Raw genomic sequence first — 21,780 nt, 5'->3', positions numbered from 1 at the left:
TGAAGCATAACTACGCAATAATGCTTTAGTTCTATGCAAATTATTGTTCAATCGATTATCAACACCATCCATTCAACTCAAGGTTCCCTATCTAACGCAATATTTAAAGCTTAAAATAAATGTTGTGTAAACTTAATCAATGACAATTAAAACTTTTAACCCCATTTAGTACTGCACAACAAGCTTCCATTCCATTTTTTTGAACACCGATACTTAGTACTCAAACTCAGCGTATAGAAACAATTGAATTGAATGAACGCTAGTCAGTCAGTCAATCTTTTGAGAAAATCATTCACATCACATTAAACTCAAATAAAACAAAACAGGGGGAAAATGTAAAATAGAAAAATGCAAAAAAGCTGAAACTTAAACTAAAAAAAACAGAATGTGCATAATGAACAGTGATCTGCAAAACTCACCTTCGGTGCATTCGCAGTGAGAATCTAAATATGTTAATACTGGCGATGTGGCATGACGTGCACCGAGTAGTCTGGCGCGTATTAAACCTTCACGCTTTGGTGCACGTAAAATTTTAACCTTTGGATTGGCAGCAAAATAGTCTTCCAATTGTTTTTTCGTATGAGCTAAAAAAAAATTAAATAAATGGAAACAGAGAAAAGTGAATAAAATAATAATAAAGAAAAAGAAAAAAAATCATACTGTAAACTTGGTTAAAGAAGGAGTTGAATAATAATAAATGAATGACCAACTGAATGAAATTTTTTTTAATATAATAACAACAAAAGCAACAACAACAGCAACAACAATATCGTGTAAACAATAATGTTGAAATCATTGTTTTTTTATTTTGCTGTTTGCAACATATTTGAAATGCAAGACACGTGCAACAATCAATCACGTTTTTAAGACAATACAAGAGCATAATCACACTATGGTTACTTGTCTGGTGCTGTCTTCTCTTGATGTCTCGTCCTGCATAAGAAATGTATTAAACTTAAACGATGTTTGCGAGATGCTTTGAAATGCTTACATTACAGCCCCCTACTAGAAATGCCTGGCATCGCACATTACATGATTGCAGATCTCATCGGCATCTCGTACATCAGGCGGTTTTCTGTTTTGTGATTTCTGGCAACGTACAGTGGGTGAAAATAAAACTTTAAGTGTTCATGAACGATATCACTTGAAATATTCACCTAGCTTCAATCTTATTTCTTGATCAATCTTAGGTCTCTATCGTAGGTGTTTATACAGTCATATTTTAGCTTAAATTGCAGGTCTTTATACAGTCATATTTAAGCTTCAATCTTAGGTCTTTATACAGTCATATTTTAGCTTCATTCTTAGGTCTTTATACAGTCATATTTTAGCTTCACTCATAGGTCTTTATACAGTCATATTTTAGCTTCACTCTTAGGTCTTTATACAGTCATATTTTAGCTTCACACTTAGGTCTTTACACAGTCATATTTTAGCTTCAATCTTGGGTCTTTATACAGTCATATTTTAGCTTAAATTGTAGACCTTTATACAGTCATATGTTAGCTTCAATCGTAGGTCTTTATACCGTCATATTTGAGCTTTAAGCTTAGCTCTTTATACAGTCATATTTTAGCTTAAATCTTAGGTCTTTATACCGTCATATTTTAGCTTCACTCTTAGGTCTTTTTAAAGTCATATTTTAGCTTCACTCTTACGTCTATATACAGTCACGTTTTAGCTTAAATCTTAGGAATTTATATAGTCATATTTTAGCTTTAATTTTAGGTCTTTATACAGTCTTAATTTAGCTTCAATCTTAGATCTTTATACAACCATATTTTAGCTTCACTCTTACGTCTTTATACAGTCATATTTTAGATTCAATCGTAGGTCTTTATACCGTCATATTTGAGCTTTAATCTTAGCTCTTTATACAGTCATAATTTAGCTTCACTCTTAGGTCTTTTTAAAGTCATATTTTAGCTTCACTCTTACGTCTTTATACAGTCACATTATAGCTTAAATCTTAGGTCTTTATACAGTCATATTGTACCTTCACTCTTAGGTCTTTATACAGTCATATTTTAGCTTCACCCTTAGGTATTTTTCAGTCATATTTTAGCTTTAATATTAGGTCTTTATACAGTCTTATTTTAGCTTAAATTGTAGACCTTTATACAGTCATATTTTAGCTTTAATTTTAGGTCTTTATACAGTCTTAATTTAGCTTCAATCTTAGATCTTTATACAACCATATTTTAGCTTCACTCTTACGTCTTTATACAGTCATATTTTAGATTCAATCGTAGGTCTTTATACAGTCATATTTGAGCTTTAATCTTAGCTCTTTATACAGTCATAATTTAGCTTAAATCTTAGGTCTTTATACCGTCATATTTTAGCTTCACTCTTAGGTCTTTTTAAAGTCATATTTTAGCTTCACTCTTACGTCTTTATACAGTCACATTTTCGCTTAAATCTTAGGTCTTTATACAGTCATATTGTACCTTCACTCTTAGGTCTTTATACAGTCATATTTTAGCTTCACCCTTAGGTCTTTTTCAGTCATATTTTAGCTTTAATATTAGGTCTTTATACAGTCTTAGTTTAGCTTAAATTGTTGACCTTTATATAGTCATATTTTAGCTTCACTCTTAGGTATTTATACAGTCATATTTAGCTTCACTCTTAGGTCTTTATACAGTCATATTTTAGTTTAAATTGTAGACTTTTGTACAGTCTTATTTTGGCTTCATTCTTCGGTCTTTATACAGTCATATGTTAGCTTCACTCTTAGGTCTTTATACAGTCATATTTTAGCTTCACCCTTAGGTGTTTTTACAGTCATAGTTTAGCTTCAATCTTAGGTCTTTATACAGTCATATTTTAGCTTCTATCTTAGGTCTTTTTACAGTCATATTTTAGCTTCAATCTTAGGTTTTTATACAGTCATATTTTACCTTAAATTGTAAACCTTTAAACATTCATATTATAGCTTCAATCGTAGGTCTTTATACAGTCATATGTTAGCTTCACTCTTAGGTCTTTATACAGTCATATTTTAGCTTCAACCTTAGGTCTTTTTACAGTCATATTTTAGCGTCAATCTTGGGTCTTTAAACAGTCATTTAACTCCTCTTTTTCATTAATCCCTAACCACTGTGCATTATCTGTAACATAAATTTCTTTGCTTTATGATCAAATATTATTAAATATTTCGATATTCATAAGTCTTGTTGTTGCTGTCCCAGTGGCTGGCAGTTAAATTTTTTTAACAATATTTCTACTTACGCATATCGGAGAAGTCATCTACCAGTATTATATTGCCGATTAAATGTTCTGGTGAACGATCAAAAACAGAGTGCACGGTACGCAATAGCACGGACCACGCCTCATTGTGGAAACAAATAATTACATCAGTGGCTGGCAGATCCTTTTGATAACGTCCCGGCTCTTTACACCTGTGTGAAAAAAAAAGAAAACATAAAAAATTTAGTTCAAAGAAACGCACTTGTTTTAAATTACATGACTTGCAGTAAGTCATTTTTCATTTAACTTCAAGGAATTTTTAGCTGTGTTTTGTTTCTGTGGTGGCGGGTGCTATAGCTATTATGCTGAAGAATGTATGTAGTTTCAGCTAAAGTGTTTCTTAGACATATGTCAATATGGTTTTCGGTGTGTTTTTTGTCTTCGCGGTGAGTTGAAAACTATTATGAAACGTCATTTAAATAAATGACTTTTAACTCCTCTTTTCGCACATTTTCATTAATAAACAACATGAAAAACGTGTGGTAATAAAATGTTTTTGAATCAAGGTTGTTGTAAGAAACTAATTTGTGTGCTGGCATTTGGGTACAATGACTTGGTTATAGTTGGTTTATATATAATGACTAGTTGAGGTTATAAGTTATTGGAGAGAAAATTTGTGTTGATCCAATAGTTTCATTGTACTAATCCTGATTTCTTTGTTTTGCCTTAGCTTCAATATTAGGTCTTTATACATTCATATTTTAGTTTAAATTTTAGGACTTTATACAGTCATATTTTAGTTTTAATCGTAGGTATTTATTTTAGCTTCAATCTTGGGTCATTATAAAGTCATAGTTTAGCTTTAAACGTAGGTCTGTATAAAGACCTACAGTCATTGAAAAAAGACCTATGACTGAAGATGAATTATGACTGCATAAAGACCTACGATTGCGGCTAAACTATGACTGCATAAAGACCTAAGATTGAAGCTAAAATATGGCTGTATAAAGACCTTCGATTAAAGCTAAAATATGACCGTATAAAGACCTACAATCATAGCTCTTTATACAGTAAAATTCAGCTTCAATCGTATGTCTTTATACAGTCATATTTCATCTTCAATCGTAGGTCTTTTACAGTCTTATTTTAGCTTCAATCGTAGGTCTTAATACAGTCATAGTTCAGCTTCATTCGTAGGTCATTATCCAGTCAGATTTTAGCTTCAATCTTAGGTCATTATACAGTCATATTTTAATTTTAGTCGTAGGTCTTTGTACAACCATATTTTAGCTTCAATCGAAAATCTTCAAACATTCATATTTTAGCTTCAATCTTAGGTCATTATAAAGTCATATTTCATCTTCAATATAGCTCTTTTACAGTCTTGTTTTAGCTGCAATCATAGGTCTTTTACAGTCTTATTTTAGCTTCAATCGTAAGTCTTTATACAGTCATATTTCAGCTTCTTTCATAGATCTTTGTACAGTCATATTTTATCTTCAATCATAGCTTTTTACAGTCTCATTTTAGCTACAATCATAGGTTTTTTACAGTCATATTTTAGCTTCAATCGTAGGTCTTTATACAGTCATATTTAAGCTTCATTCGTAGATTTTTATACAGTCATATTTTAGGTTCAATCTTGGGTCATTATACAGTCATACTATAGCGACAATCATAGGTCTTTGTACAACCATTTTCTAGCATCAATCCTCTTTTACAGTCTTATTTCAGCTTCAATCGTAGGTCTTCGAACAGTCATATTTTAGTTTTAATCGAAGGTCTTTATGCAGTCATAGTTTAACCGCAATCGTAGGTCTTTATACAGTCATATTTCATCTTCAGTCATAGGTCTTTTACAGTCTCATTTTAGCATCAATAGGTCTTTATACAGTCATATTTTAGCTTCAATATTAGGACGTTGTACAGTCGTATATGAGATCAGTGTAGGAGATTAATTCAGCAGCACTACAATGGAGCTTACTGCATCGGACAATATCGCTGTCGGAAGACTTATGATGAATAAGCAGTTAGGGTATTTATAATGTACATCGAACTCTTGCTTGTTTATATAGCCTTCACTTTCGTTTCTAATTTCCACAATATAATTTTCCGACCCTATAAAGTTTATATACTCTGGATCATTATAGATAGCGGAGTCGATTAAGCTATGTCCGCCTGTCTGTCTGTCTGTCTGTCTGTCTGTCCGTATGTCTGTCTGCCTGTCTGCCTGTCTGTCTGTTGAAATCAATTTTCTGAAGACCCCAGATAGTATCTTCGGTTTACAAATCTTCAATAATTCCGTCAGACATGCTTTCGAACAGTTTCCTATTTAAAATCAGCAAAATCGGTCCACAAATAGCTGAGATATGAGGAAAAAAACAGGACAACCTCGATTTTTGACCTATATCTTGATTACTAAGTCATTAATATAGACAATATGGATATCTAATGACGGATATTTCAAAGACCTTTGCAACGACGTACATAAGACCATAGAAAGTTGGACTCCAAATTTTTTTTTCACCAAAAATGAAAAAAAAAACAATTTTGGAAAAAAATAATAAATTTTGTTTACCTAAAAATATTTAAAATTTGTATTTTGAAGTATAATTTGGTGAAGGGTATATAAGATTCGGCCGAATATAGCTATTTTATTTTTGTTAGCGATAGTGTATATTTTATGGGGTTCAAATGTGTTAAATTATAAAAAAAAATCTTTAAGATTTTATTACTCTTTGAAGGCATTTATTTACTCACCAAGCATCTCTAGGATCTGGCAGAGTTCTGTGTACGGAAATCATATCGGAAGCATATTGATTAAAGGCATTCTTTTGCCAGCCATCATCGACGGCTTTTTTCATATCGGAAGTCATATTGGCAGGTAGGTTAACGGGTTTGCCCATTTCACCGGGAGCATCTTTGGGTGGAGAAGGGGCAGCTAAAACGCTTTTACCTAAAAATAAATAACGAAATAATAAAATTACATTTAATTACACAAATAAAAAATTTATAAATTTAAGTTTAGAGTAAATACTTTTACATTTGAATTTCAGTTTTCTTATTATGTGAAGAATAGCTTTATAAAACCCATAAAAGTACAAGTGAATAATACAAATCCTAATGAATAATACTTTCTTGCTTTCAACTTCAAATTCTAATTCTTTTTTTTTATCCAAACTCTAAAACAATCACAAACTGCACGTTCTACAAATATGCGACCATACAAAAGTTTTCAACAGAATTTGAAATAAAACTGACAGAACTCTGACAATTGTGCACAAAAAAGGAATAAAATCATGCATATTATGACTTTGATAAATCATATCAAGCAACATTTGCGGGTGATGCGATGAATGCATGGTTATTGCATGTGATGGGATGAAAATAATAATAAAACAAGTAAGAGTGTTATATTTGACAGTGCAGAATCTTATAAACCCTTCATCAAAGTATTTTTTAAGATAAATATTGAAACTATTTTTGGTGAAATAAAAATTTAAAAAAAAAAAATTTTTTGTGAAAAATAGGTGAACAAACCGAGGTTGTTGTGGTTTTTTGCTTATATCTCAGCCGTTTATGGACCCATTTTCATAATTTTAAATAGCACTCTAGGTTGGACTATAGCGGATATATTGATGTATCACTCATGTATGAAAGTTATTAAGGGGACTCCGAAAAGCTGATTTCAACAGACGGATGGACGGACAGACAGACGGACATGTCTATATCGACTCCGACTAGTTTTATAAAAATATATAAAGTCATATTTAAGCTTCATTCTTCAGGTCTTTATACAATCATATTTTAGCTTCAATCGTAGCTCAATCTTGAATATATATTCATTAAGGTGTCGCCAATGAAATATTTTGAAATTACAAACGAAATGATGAACTTAATTATACTATTGCCACTCATGGTGTAGCGTATAAAAATCACTAACTAAAATAGCATAATACCAAGTGAGTAGCCTGTAAAATAAAATTCAATTTATCAGTTATTCTTTGCTGTTGCTCTATAGAAAACAGAACCCCAATTCAGTTTTCAGTAACTAGGGATTCTCTTTAGTACTTAGAAGCTAAAAAAAAAATCACATAGTCAAAGGTATGTATATACCTGGGTATTTGAATATTAGGTAAATACCAAAAACAGAGGCGTAGCTAAAAGGAAAATGTAAAGGGTTTTTCTCTGAGAGCTTCCTATCTTTAAATTTAAGACATTTACATTATTCTGGCGCATAAATCAAGCAGAATTTGAACGAAGGTTTGGATTATGCTGTCTAATAGGGCGGCTGTGGTTTGTGGTTTATTCGAATAGACATGAGTCTTAATAAAACCCCACGAGAAAGAGTCAAATCACCTACACGTGGTATGACCATGCCCTCAGAATATACAATTAGCATGAGCTGTTTGACACGTAGCGCCGTCCTGTTGAAACTACATGTCGTTGACCTATAGCGCTCACTGTTGATGGTGAAGGCCTGGCTAACGTCTTTCCCAAACTGTGACTTTTTCGGGAAGCATTGGATCTTTTGTTGACGTACCCATTCATCCAGAAAGGTATCTCATCGCTGAAGATGATTTTTTGATGAAAACCAAGCAGAACATCTATTTTGATGTAACAATTTTATCATTTGAACGTGTTATTGGACAAACTAAATAAATGACAGCCAATTCCGCAGATGTAGCTTCAACAAAATGGCCGCTATTAACTGTCAAAGTTTGAAAGTCCCTATTTTTATAGAACTCACTTTTCCATTTCCCTTTACCACACGCCCCTGTTTGCAATAAAAGAATCCATAAATTACTACTGCCTGAAATATGTTGCTTTCATATAGTACTTTAACAATCCCCCCTCACTATTGCCCTCTTCACCATTGCAATGTTTTGATGGAAATGATTTGTTGTTAAAACCTCAAAAAGCCGCATACATAAAAACTTTTTGCAAATTTTCTACCAAAAAAAAACTGAAAATAAAGTACACAGGAAGAACAAAAACTAATAAAACAAAAAAAAAACTCATATACACTTCTACACTTTTGTGGCAAGTGGTTAAAATATTAGTTTTTACCCTGTGTGCCAGTATCACAGTACAACTGTTGGCCAGTGTGCAAAATTGCCATAGAAAAAAAACTGTACAAACTGTTGTTTTGCATGATTTGAAGATGTCAGTCATAAATGTGAAATTAAATTCAGTTTTTTTCAACAATTTCATTTGAGTTCTTTTTATAGTTTGTGCCACGATATTTATGGGTTTGTCAAGCCATTAAGTAACTTTCAGGTTATACATTTGGGAGCTTATGAAACAGACAGGATTTTGTTAGAAATATTTAATATTTTAGATTATAACTATTGGAATTCAGTTAAATCGATACAAAAGAACGAATTTTTTAACATGCTGTGCGATCCATTGCCCAGTCGATCAAGAATTGATGAGCCCTTGCCGGATAACCTGTATTGCTTAAAAACTACAAGTTATAAGTGGTGTAAATAGTAAAGAGCTCAGGCGGGGTAAATATTTATTAAACCGTTTTAGAAAACCAAGGTAGTTGAGTGCCTCCTTCGACACTTGAAAAATGTGTCGATTCTTTAATAATTACAACACTCATAAAAACAGATAAAGCAACATGATTTGTCATGCGTAAACATTCAACATTGAGTCGTACGTGGCTTAAAAACGAATCTGTTCGCTTAGCTCCATTTAAAGATTGCCACAGGATCATGGTCAAGCGTAACATTTATGTCACAGGTTTGGTCTAGAATTGCATGAATATGATTGGCAAATGTTGCTGTCATCTGCAAAAGAATAGATAGGGTTGGAATTTTGACTTAGAAGGACGTTTAGATAGAGTAGGAAAAAGGACGGAGCCTTGCGGTATCCCTGAATTGACCTTGAACTCTTCTGACAGACTGCCACAGCAACATCGTCTTGGAATTTTATAAGGACCCCGAAAATATAGTAATTTTTGTTTGTTTTATCAATATCGATATTTATGGAAGCTATCGCCTTTGAGAGATTTTAGGAAGTGAACATTATATGCTGGCTATAGTCAAATAAGGACCCATCCAAATAAAATTTCGTTTTTTGATTTGTTTTCGTATGGAACTTATTTTTGCTAAATTCTATAAGCATTTATGTATCATAGAGTCATATTCCGGGACCAGGCATCTGCCAGTTGACTCCTGTCAAAATTTGAATAAGCTGCGGCATTTAGTTTGTATTTGACAGACATTGATAGCAGACTACATCGTGACTTGAGGAAAAATTGGAAGAAAGTGATTTCATCTGCTCATTAAGCATTATTTTTTGTGGAAAAAAAAACATCACTCAAATAAAGGCTTAATAAATACTATGGACTTGTGCACCATCAATTTTAATGGCAAAAAAGTAGTTTACTGAATTTCGTTGTGGCCGTACACGCAGTAGCCGAATGTTCCGGACGCCCGGTTGAGGTCTCTACACCCGAAACAATTAAAAAATTCTCGATATGGTGTTGGACAATCGAATATTGAAGGTCCGATAGAATGTGGAAGCCATATTCATCTCACATGGCTCAGTTTAAATTTTCAATGATCACTTGGGTACGAGATAGCTTTTCGCAAGATGTGTGCACACATGTGCAGTTTCCATGACAAAAATCCTTGAACTAGGCTACAAATTGCTCATTAATCCGAGCTATTCTCCGTATTTAGCGCCGAGTGACAATTTCTTGTTTCCTAACCTGACGAAATGGTTCAGCGGTAAGAGACTTGACTCCAACGATGACATCATCTCACAAACAAATACTTATTCGATGTCCTCAACGAATCTTATTTTTTGAAAGGGATAACAAATTGGAGAAACGTTGAAAAAAGTGTATAGAGCTCAAAGGAGACTAAGGAAACCCACCGTCGTATATATTATTTTGGGAGAAAATACAACTACTTTAAAAAAAAAACACAAAAAATCTGTTTCAGAAAATATTTTTGGAGAAATCTTAAAGTAGACCAAGGTTTATTTTTAGGGAGTTACTAAATCACTTTTCTCCTCTCCTTATATGAAACAAAGTTTTTCATAAATTTTGCTCCAAAACTTTTTAACGATTCAACCTATTTTTGGTTATAAAAGTTAGCTAGTACCAATATATATTTGAGGGAAATTTCAGTTTTCTAGATCTCCTCGTATTTTAATTAACGATTTGTGCGAACTTGCACTATCGTGACTTTAACACAGACCGACAAGTCTAAGAATTTTATAAGGACCCAGAACAAAGTAATTTTTGATCAATATCTAAGAAATTTATAATGACACTGAATACATATAGCATTCTACGTGATGAATAGGTAGGTTTGCGGCCAAACAGGAGCTGTGTATACCAGGCCAACACTCTGCGCATTATAATAGAACAATCTCTAGAATGACGTACTGCCCTGTACCTAAATACTGTTCGTAGATTTTAAGAAGGCCTTCGATACCATCAAACAGACTGCCATATGGAAAGCATTGAGAAGAAAAGGAGTACTCCAGAAAATAACTCGAATCGTCAGAGCTATGTAGTAGGATGCACAGCTATCAGTTCTTCACAACGGGAATATAAGCCATCCATATCATACAAATGTTGAAATAAAACAAGGATGTCTCCCATCAGCCCTGCTATTCACTATAGTGCGGGATGACATTATGAGCAAAGTCTGTTTAGAGAGAAGAGGAATGATATGGAGCCTTTCACTTCAACTCGATAATTTGGATTACACTCTCACTTGATCTGGATTTGTCTCGCAGACAAATCCAGATCTTCTGCAAAAGTAGAAGATTTGGAAAGATTAGTACGCAATGTTGGACTTGAGATAAATATCAAGAAAACCAAAGCTAGAATCAACAACGTTAGCACCGATAACATCATGCAACAAGGCCAACCAGTTGAATACGTATAAACCTTCTGCTATCTAGGCAGTACAGTGTGAACGAATTGCGGCACTAAAACAGACGTAAGTAATATACTCAATAAAGCGTCATGAGCCTGTCAATTGCCCTCCAAGGTCGTGTGATTTGACACCTCTCGCCTATTTTCAGTGGGTCCACGAGAAGTCATTGGCTTATGCTGATAAACCATTAACAATTGACGCCTTGGAGGAAAATTTCTACGTCCAATTATTCAATTTATGTGATTTGTTTAGAATTGATCAAATAGATCCAATGTGAATCTCTAGAAATGAGAGAACTTGAACTAATAGTGAAGGGTATATATAAACTTCGTGCTGGCTACATACAGCACTCTCACTTGTTTGATAATAAATAATTTTTTAGGTGGCCATTAGTTGGATTTTGTAGAGTGTGCTAAGGTAATAAATTAGTTTTAGCTGGACTTTCTGAATAAAAAGAGAAGCATATTTTTGTGCGATAGCAGAAATATACAGCATAATTAATGAAATATTGCCACGAATTGAAGTGAATAATGGAGGGAGGTCAGTGCATATGAAATTAAATCTGGAACGAAATGAAATATTTTTGTTTGACGGCGATTTGACACGAAAATTGGCTACAGTTAACATACAATAAAGGAACTAGGTATAAACTAAAGAATGAAACTTAACTTCTAAAAAAGGTTTCTAAAAAACCATTGTATCCTCATATTCTAGCATTAATAATTGTCTAGAAACCAGACTTTCTTGGCATTTTGTTATTCATGTACGTCTAGGCAACATAATATCATAAACTATGTTGTTAACAATACAACAAATTTTAATCTTTATGAAATTATGTACAATTTCCTTTTGCATTTCCGCCTCAACCACAACTGACAAATAAACAAACAAACAAAAAAATACAACTTCAATACCACAATTATGTACAATAATTTACCCTCTCCATATCAATGTCAAGTTCAAAAAAACCACTAAAACATTTCAAACTCAACAACAACTAGAAAAAAACATACAAAAAAACATACTTTATCTTAATTAAGCAATTATAATTTATTTATTTAATAACCAGAAAAACAAAACGTATTTCAGTTTTTTCTAAGAGTCTCAAAGAAAAACCACAACTAAGGAAAAACTCAGTCAAGCAGGTAAAATTTATAAGAAAATTGTTTGGAAAAAAAAAATACAAAAATATATTGGAATAAATAAATAGTTATTAACTACGAGTAACCTACTTTAAATCAAGCATTATTGTTGAGCTAACCATTCAAGCAGCCAAACAACCATTTGGAATGCCAGCCAACCAACAATTCAATGTTAAACAAAATGTACAAAACAATGCTTTTAGTTGGTAACCAACGTTAACCAAGCTGAAGCAAGCTATTCCCTGCCTCGCCTCAACACACCACATCATGCCATTCCATGCCATACCAATCCGTGCCACTGAAAACATAATAAATCATACATGTCTCTAAATGTTGTAGTTGTTGCTGTTGCAACAAACAGCATTGAGACCCCATCGACATTGGACAACTTGTCGATATCATACAGCGCAGCGCGTACGAAAATATTTAGATCATTTTAAATTATAAAGTTTGGAGTAGTAGAAGTGGAGAATTTTACTGCTGCTTATGTTGGTGGAGGAGTCACAAGTATGTGGCATGGGGTAGGCGAGGGAGGTGGCGCGCGTCCTATTTAAATTTTGTATTTGCAATATGTTGTATGTTTAATATTCGTGCGGTTTTCTAACAAACAAACAAACTCGCGCACATTCTATATGAATAAATGATGTCTGTATGTATAAACGAAATTCAAATATTAATAATAATATTATGTGAATGTTAAACGGGTGTTGCTAATAGTGTGATTTGGAAAAGATTTTTAAATATCCAGACATCAAGTTTTTATTCAGCAATTCGAAGTATTTCGCTATAGCTTCAGGCTTCCTATGTCTATCCCTCTTGCTCAAGTCTTCCTATATATGGAAGTCTCTCGCTATGACTCCAGTATTCTTCCTATTTAAGGAAGTCTATCTCTATAGCTTCACTCTTCTTCCTATTTAAGGAAGTCTATCTCTATAGCTTCACTCTTCTTCCTATCGCTATAGCTTCAGTCTTCCTATTTTAGGAAGTCTATTGATATAGCTTCAGTCTTCCTACTTAAGGAAATCTATCGCTATACCTTCAGTCTTCCTATATAAGGAAGTCTATCGCTATAGCTCCAGTCTTCTTCCTATTTAAGGAAGTCTATCGCTATAGCTTCTGTCTTCCTATTTAAGGAAATCTATCGCTATAGCTTCAGTCTTCCTATTTAAAGAAGTCTGTCGCTATAGCTTCAGTCTTCCTACTTAAGGAAGCCTGTCGCTATAGCTTCAGTCTTCCTTTATAAGGAACTCTATTGCTATACCTTCAGTCTTCTTATATAAGGAAGTCTATCGCTATAGCTTCAGTCTTCCTATATATGAAAGTCTCTCGCTATGACTCCAGTATTCTTCCTATTTAAGGAAGTCTATCTCTATAGCTTCACTCTTCTTCCTATTTAAGGAAGTCTATCGCTATAGCTTCAGTCTTCCTACTTAAGGAGGTCTCTCGCTACAGCTGCGGTCTTAATCTGTAAGGAAGTCTCTCGATATAGCTTCTGTATTCCTACTTAAGGAGGTCTCCCGCTATAGCTGCGGTCTTCCAACTTAAGGAAGTCTCTCGCTATAGCTCCAATCTTCCTATTAAAGAAGTCTAACGCTATAGCTTCAGTCTTCCTTTATAAGGAAATCTATTGCTATACCTTCAGTCTTCTTATATAAGGAAGTCTATCGCTATAGCTTCAGTCTTCCTATATATGAAAGTCTCTCGCTATGACTCCAGTATTCTTCCTATTTAATGAAGTCTATCTCTATAGCTTCACTCTTCTTCCTATTTAAGGAATTTTATCGGAATTCCTATTTAAAGAAGTCTATCGCTATAGCTTCTGTCTTCCTATTTTAGGAAGTATCTCGCTATAGCTTCAGTCTTCCTATATATGAAAGTCTATCGCTATAGCTTCAGTCTTCCTATTTTAGGAAGAATATTGATATAGCTTCAGTCTTCCTACTTAAGGAAATCTATCGCTATATCTTCAGTCTTCCTATATAAGGAAGTCTATCGCTATAGCTCCAGTCTTCTTCCTATTTAAGGAAGTCTATCGCTATAGCTTCGGTCTTCCTATTCAAGGAAATCTATCACTATAGCTTTAGTCTTCCTATTTAAAGAAGTCTGTCGCTATAGCTTCAGTCTTCCTACTTAAGGAAGTCTATAGCTTCAGTCTTCCTATATAAGGAAGTCTATCAATATACCTTCAGTCTTCCTATATAAGGAAGTATCTCGCTATAGCTTCTGTCTTCCTATTTAAGGAAATCTATCGCTATAGCTTCAGTCTTCCTACTTAAGGAAGCCTATCGCTATAGCTTCAGTCTTCCTTTATAAAGAACTCTATTGCTATACCTTCAGTCTTCTTATATAAGGAAGTCTATCGCTATACCTTCAGTCTTCCTATATAAGGAAGTATCTCGCTATAGCTTCAGTCTTCCTATATATGAAAGTTTATCGCTATAGCTCCAGTCTTCCTATTTTAGGAAGTCTATCGATATAGCTTCAGTCTTCCTATTTAAGGAAATCTATCGCTATAGCTCCAGTCTTCCAGTTTAAGGAAGTATATCGCTATAGCTCCAGGCTTCATATATCAGGAAGTCTAATATTCGTGCGGTTTTCTAACAAACAAAAAAAAAACGCGCACAAATTCGATATAGCTTCAGTCTTCCTATATAAGGATGTCTGTCACTATAGCTTCAGTCTTCATATTTAAGGAAATCTATCGCTATAGCTCCAGTATTCCTATATAAGTATGTCTATCGCTTTAACTCCAGTCTTCCTATTTAGGGATGTTTATCGCAATAGCTCCGATCTTCCTATATAAGGAAGTCTATCGCTATAGCTCCAGTCTTCCTACATAAGGAAGTTAATCGCTACAGTTGAAGTATTTTTAATCTTCTTTTCTATTTACATATACACAAACTTTATTCATTCCCTGTTCGTTACATATTTGCTAATACATACATTATGCATATTATTATTAATTTAGATTTTGCAAAACAAACAATAAAAAAAACTAATACCCAAATATTTATGTGCATACAAAGTACATGAGTTATGGTTAAAAATATTTGTAAATATTGTTTGATGGTTGGTTGGCTATATGGTTAGCTGTGTGAGATATTTGCTCCTTTGTTTGTCAAAGGTCATCGAAATATGAACATTTCTCAATTCAATGCACAAACTGTGAAAGAGAGAGCTAACCGAAAAAAAATCCCATAAAATGTGCAATTAATTATAAATATATCAAGTATTTAAAAAACTACTTTAAGTTTATAGTGCTGGTTATGGTTATCCTATTATGATTACACGGAATACTTCAATGTATAGCATATATATATAGGACGACTTCCTTATATATAGGACGACTTCCTTATATATAGGACGACTTCCTTATATATAGGAAGTCTTCCTATATTAGGAAGTCTTCCTATATTAGGAAGTCTTCCTATATTAGGAAGTCTTCCTATATTAGGAAGTCTTCCTATATTAGGAAGTCTTCCTATATTAGGAAGTCTTCCTATATTAGGAAGTCTTCCTATATTAGGAAGTCTTCCTATATTAGGAAGTCTTCCTATATTAGGAAGTCTTCCTATATTAGGAAGTCTTCCTATATTAGGAAGTAGTCCTATATTAGGAAGTCGTCCTATATTAGGAAGTCTTCCTATATTAGGAAGTCTTCCTATATTAGGAAGTCTTCCTATATTAGGAAGTCTTCCTATATTAGGAAGTCTTCCTATATTAGGAAGTATTCCTATATTAGGAAGTCTTCCTATATTAGGAAGTCTTCCTGTATTAGGAAGTCTTCCTATATTAGGAAGTCTTCCTATATTAGGAAGTCTTCCTATATTAGGAAGTCTTCCTATATTAGGAAGTCTACCTATATTAGGAAGTCGTCCTATATTAGGAAGTCGTCCTATATTAGGAAGTCTTCCTATATTAGGAAGTCTTCCTATATTAGGAAGTCTTCGTATATTAGGAAGTCTTCCTATATTAGGAAGTCTTCCTATATTAGGAAGTCTTCCTATATTAGGAAGTCTTCCTATATTAGGAAGTCTTCCTATATTTGGAAGTATTCCTATATTAGGAAGTCTTCCTATATTAGGAAGTCTTCCTATATTAGGAAGTCTTCCTATATTAGGAAGTCGTCCTATATTAGGAAGTCGTCCTATATTAGGAAGTCTTCCTATATTAGGAAGTCTTCCTATATTAGGAAGTCTTCCTAATATAGGACGACTTCCTAATATAGGAAGACTTCCTAATATAGGAAGACTTCCTAATATAGGAAGACTTCCTAATATAGGAAGACTTCCTAATATAGGAAGACTTCCTAATACAGGAAGACTTCCTAATATAGGAATACTTCCTAATATACGAAGACTTCCTAATAAAGGAAGACTTCCTAATATAGGAAGACTTCCTAATATAGGAAGACTTCCTAATATAGGAAGACTTCCTAATATAGGAAGACTTCCTAATATAGGAAGACTATATTAGGAAGTCTTCCTATATTAGGAAGTCTTCCTATATTAGGAAGTCTTCCTATATTAGGAAGTCTACCTATATTAGGAAGTCGTCCTATATTAGGAAGTCGTCCTATATTAGGAAGTCTTCCTATATTAGGAAGTCTTCCTATATTAGGAAGTCTTCGTATATTAGGAAGACTTCCTAATATAGGAAGACTTCCTAATATAGGAAGACTTCCTATATTAGGAAGTCTTCCTATATTAGGAAGTCTTCCTATATTAGGAAGTCTTCCTATATTAGGAAGTCGTCCTATATTAGGAAGTCTTCCTATATTAGGAAGTCTTCCTATATTAGGAAGTCTTCCTATATTAGGAAGTCTTCCTATATTAGGAAGTCTTCCTATATTAGGAAGTCTTCCTATATTAGGAAGTCTTCCTATATTAGGAAGTCTTCCTATATTAGGAAGTATTCCTATATTAGGAAGTCTTCCTATATTAGGAAGTCTTCCTGTATTAGGAAGTCTTCCTATATTAGGAAGTCTTCCTATATTAGGAAGTCTTCCTATATTAGGAAGTCTTCCTATATTAGGAAGTCTTCCTATATTAGGAAGTCTTCCTATATTAGGAAGTCTTCCTATATTAGGAAGTCGTCCTATATTAGGAAGTCGTCCTATATTAGGAAGTCTTCCTATATTAGGAAGTCTTCGTATATTAGGAAGTCTTCGTATATTAGGAAGTCTTCGTATATTAGGAAGTCTTCGTATATTAGGAAGTATTCGTATATTAGGAAGTCTTCGTATATTAGGAAGTCTTCCTGTATTAGGAAGTCTTCCTATATAAAGACATCTTCCAATATAAGGAATTCATCCTATATAAGGGTATCTTCCAATATAAGGAAGTCTTCTTATATCAGGAAGTTTTCTTATATAAGGAAGTCTTCTTATGTAAGGAAGTCTTCTTATATAATAAAGTCTTCCTTTATTAGGAAGTCTTCGTATATTAGGAAGTATTCCTATATTAGGAAGTCTTTCTTTATAAAGATCTCTTCCAATATAAGGAATTCTTCCTATATAAGGAAGTCTTCTTATATAAGGAAGTCTTCCTTTATTAGGAAGTTTTCTTATATAAATAAGTCTTCCTGTATTAGGAAGTCTTCTTATATAAGGAAGTCTTCTTTTATTAGGGAGTCTTCCATAGGGAAGTCTATTTTTCAACCTCCAGCCTTTGTATATAACAAAGTATTTTCTGCATTCCCACTGCTATCCTGTGGTAGTTCACAAATTCTATGGCCAGCCCTGTTTATTGAATTATTTTTTTTTGTTTAGCAACATCATTATTATTTCATTGCGAACTGTAATTTAAAATCGATTTTGATCACTGTCATTGCATACCAAAGTGAATATTTTAACATTCCTTGAAATTCATTTTCTGGTTGTTCTTGTTGTTGTTATAGTACTTATTTTTTTTTGGTATGTTCATTTTTTTCGGTCTTACGAGTTAAATTCTGTTCTACATTTATGTTTAAGTTACGGCTACAATCATCTGGTGGCGTTAAAATTGCGTGCGTTAAATGTGCGCACCGAACATTGTTCAACAACACCCAAAGACATGAACGGATGATGATGATGATGCCGTCCGTCGTTGTATTGATGTTGTATATTTTCTTAAGGTTTATAACTGGGCCCCGTGTTTCTTATTTCGTTTTACAATTATTTTTCGATCATGAGTCAAACGAGCCAACCAATGATTGATTAAAATGCTACAAAACAATGTGTAGTAATAGTTGAGAAAATACTCACTCGCTGGCTGGCTAGCTGGCTGTGGAAGAATTGCCGCCACCGATACAACATGCTTGTTTTAAGCCATGGGTAACAGCAATAAAAAAAAGAGGAACATAAACATTACAAGTAGAACAAACATTAAAACATCATCATACGATGAATATTACCTATAACAACAGCCCATGAATGCTATACATATATGTAGTACTGGTACCTTATCCAGGTACTTAGTTTGCAAACGGAACAGACGGACAAATACATATTTTAACCAGGCAGCAGAGTACAGAGACCGTGACAGCCCCCAAAACACAGTTAAGGCAGAAAAAAAATAAATGAATGGTGATGGTGGTGGTGGTGGTAGTAAATAGCAGTGGCAGACTACGACGAATAAGAATGTTTAAACAAAAAAAACTTGCCAAAGACACCATCAGTAAATGAGCCAAATAAGGGTACTCGCTTTTGGTACTGCACTACATGTCTCATAGAAGTACTCATGTGTATGAAAATGTTTGTGAAGAGTTACAGAACAAAACAAAAAAAGTAAAACAGAATACAACGACATGATCTAGTAATTAGTGGTTTTAGTATTGTTTTTAAGTATTTTTTCGTTTTCGTAACAAACTACAGATATAAAAACCTCTAACTGAAGTTCAAGCTGTATAAATACATCGTTTTAAATGCACTACAACTCATTACAGTACAATGAGTTACAAGTTTGTAACACTTGAACGACTAAAGTAACAATGCAGAAGAATAAATTAAATGTTTAAGAAAACTTGACATTTTAATAGAGAAGAATTTGAGTAATAGGGATTATTCTGTATAGAATAGCTTGAGCTGTACCTCAAATCTATTTAGAATAGCTTGAGCTGTAGCTCAAATCTATTCTGTTTAGAATAGCATGATCTCCAGCTCAAGTATATTCCTTATATTATTATATAGGAAGAATTCCTTATATAGGAAGACTTTCTTACATAAGGAAGACTTTCTTACATAAGGAAGACTTTCTTACATAAGGAAGACTTTCTTACATAAGGAAGACTTTCTTATATAAGGAAGACTTTCTTACATAAGGAAGACTTTCTTACATAACGAAGACTTCCTTCTATAGGCAGGCTTCCTTCTATAAGCAGACTTCCTTCTATAGGAAGACTTCCCTTCCTTCTATAGGAAGACTTCCCTTCCTTCTATATGAAGACTTCCCTTCCTTCTACAGGAAGACTTCCCTTCCTTCTACAGGAAGACTTCCTTATAAAGCAAGACTTCCTTATAAAGCAAGACTTCCTTATAAAGTAAGACTTCCCTTCCTTCTATAGGAAGACTTCCCTTCCTTCTATAGGAAGACTTCCCTTCCTTCTATAGGAAGACTTCCCTTCCTTCTATAGGAAGACTTCCCTTCCTTCTATAGGAAGACTTCCCTTCCTTCTATAGGAAGACTTCCTTCTATAGGAAGACTTCCCTTCCTTCTATAGGAAGACTTCCCTTCCTTCTATAGGAAGACTTCCCTTCCTTCTATAGGAAGACTTCCCTTCCTTCTATAGGAAGACTTCCCTTCCTTCTATAGGAAGACTTCCCTTCCTTCTATAGGAAGACTTCCCTTCCTTCTATAGGAAGACTTCCTTATATAGGAAGACTTCCTTATATAGGAAGACTTCCTTATATAGGAAGACTTCCTTATATAGGAAGACTTCCTTATATAGGAAGACTTCCTTATATAGGAAGACTTCCTTATATAGGAAGACTTCCTTATATAGGAAGACTTCCTTATATAGGAAGACTTCCTTATATAGGAAGACTTCCTTATATAGGAAGACTTCCTTATATAGGAAGACTTCCTTATATAGGAAGACTTCCTTATATAGGAAGACTTCCTTATATAGGAAGACTTCCTTATATAGGAAGACTTCCTTATATAGGAAGACTTCCTTATATAGGAAGACTTCCTTATATAGGAAGACTTCCTTATATAGGAAGACTTCCTTATATAGGAAGACTTCCTTATATAGGAAGACTTCCTTATATAGGAAGACTTCCTTATATAGGAAGACTTCCTTATATAGGAAGACTTCCTTATATAGGAAGACTTCCTTATATAGGAAGACTTCCTTATATAGGAAGACTTCCTTATATAGGAAGACTTCCTTATATAGGAAGACTTCCTTATATAGGAAGACTTCCTTATATAGGAAGACTTCCTTATATAGGAAGACTTCCTTATATAGGAAGACTTCCTTATATAGGAAGACTTCCTTATATAGGAAGACTTCCTTATATAGGAAGACTTCCTTATATAGGAAGACTTCCTTATATAGGAAGACTTCCTTATATAGGAAGACTTCCTTATATAGGAAGACTTCCTTATAAGGAAGTCTTAATATACTTCCTTATACAGGAATTTACTTCCTTATACAGGAATTTACTTCCTTATACAGGAATTTACTTCCTTATACAGGAATATACTTCCTTATATAAGAAGACTTCCTTATATAAGAAGACTTCCTTATATAGGAAGACTTCCTTCTAGCTTGAGTCATAATGTTCAGTAATGATGTTCTGATTAATTAAACTTGAACTGTTTAGCAAAGCTTGAGGTAAGGTAAAGTGTCAGTTTTCTTTACACAAAATCATGATAGTAATAGTTCATTGTAGGGATTTCTTATTGTCTAGCTGATCGACTGCAATTTACTTACTTAATTATAATTTAAACCTATAATTACCTTAAGGAAGCAATCTACAAGTCATGAATTAAACAACAAACCAGACCTACATTAAAATTGTGTATAATTTTCGGCCTTATTTTTTCCATTCATAATTCACTGATTTATATATAATTTATTTGCCCATTGTGGCAGACAGGGCCAGCCTTAAGATATGCAAATAAAGGAAGCATAAAAAAATAAAATCTAAACCAAAAAAACAAACCTGGTTTACAATTTTGGCTAAAAACAAGTAAAAATAATTTAGAATTTTCGATATTAATTTGCTGAAATTTACCACGACCCGGTCGTGCCTTAATTTGACCATACCAGTATTTAAAAAAGTACACAGGGATGTGCTGTGTTTTGTATCTGCAACTACATCTGCTGAGCGAGAATGTAGCTGTTTGAGGCCCTGTTGTAGTTGTTAATTTTAAACATTTTTTACAATTTATCGGCGATAATGATTTTATGGCTTATAGCCTCTAGATCATTAAACTGATTTCATAGTTTAACTTTAGTAGATTGATTTTTTTCTTTCGTCTTCTTCAGCTTCTTAGTCGTAGTTGCAGTTGCTGCATGTTAAATTCAGTTTTAGTACCTCAACTAATGCAAGTACT

The 21,780-nt window shown here is 33.5% G+C and overlaps 1 protein-coding gene across 2 annotated transcripts in view; it reads right to left on the bottom strand.

Moving 5' to 3' along the window:
- The window catches only part of LOC135961589 (putative polypeptide N-acetylgalactosaminyltransferase 9), a 237,321-nt gene that overhangs the window by 90,779 nt on the left and 124,762 nt on the right, over positions 1-21,780 (bottom strand). For both annotated transcript variants that reach the window (XM_065513108.1, XM_065513109.1), the window contains exons 3-5: positions 5,953-6,148; positions 3,235-3,404; positions 420-584 (exon numbers count right to left, since the gene is read on the bottom strand). In XM_065513108.1, coding sequence (XP_065369180.1) covers positions 420-584; positions 3,235-3,404; positions 5,953-6,148 — 531 coding nt within the window. The remainder of the gene's footprint in view (positions 1-419; positions 585-3,234; positions 3,405-5,952; positions 6,149-21,780) is intronic.

The sequence above is a fragment of the Calliphora vicina genome, chromosome 5 (assembly GCF_958450345.1).
Source record: "Calliphora vicina chromosome 5, idCalVici1.1, whole genome shotgun sequence".
Classification (NCBI taxonomy): domain Eukaryota; kingdom Metazoa; phylum Arthropoda; class Insecta; order Diptera; family Calliphoridae; genus Calliphora; species Calliphora vicina.
Note: the sequence above shows the minus strand (reverse complement) of the source record. Positions and strands in the feature narration are given on the sequence as shown.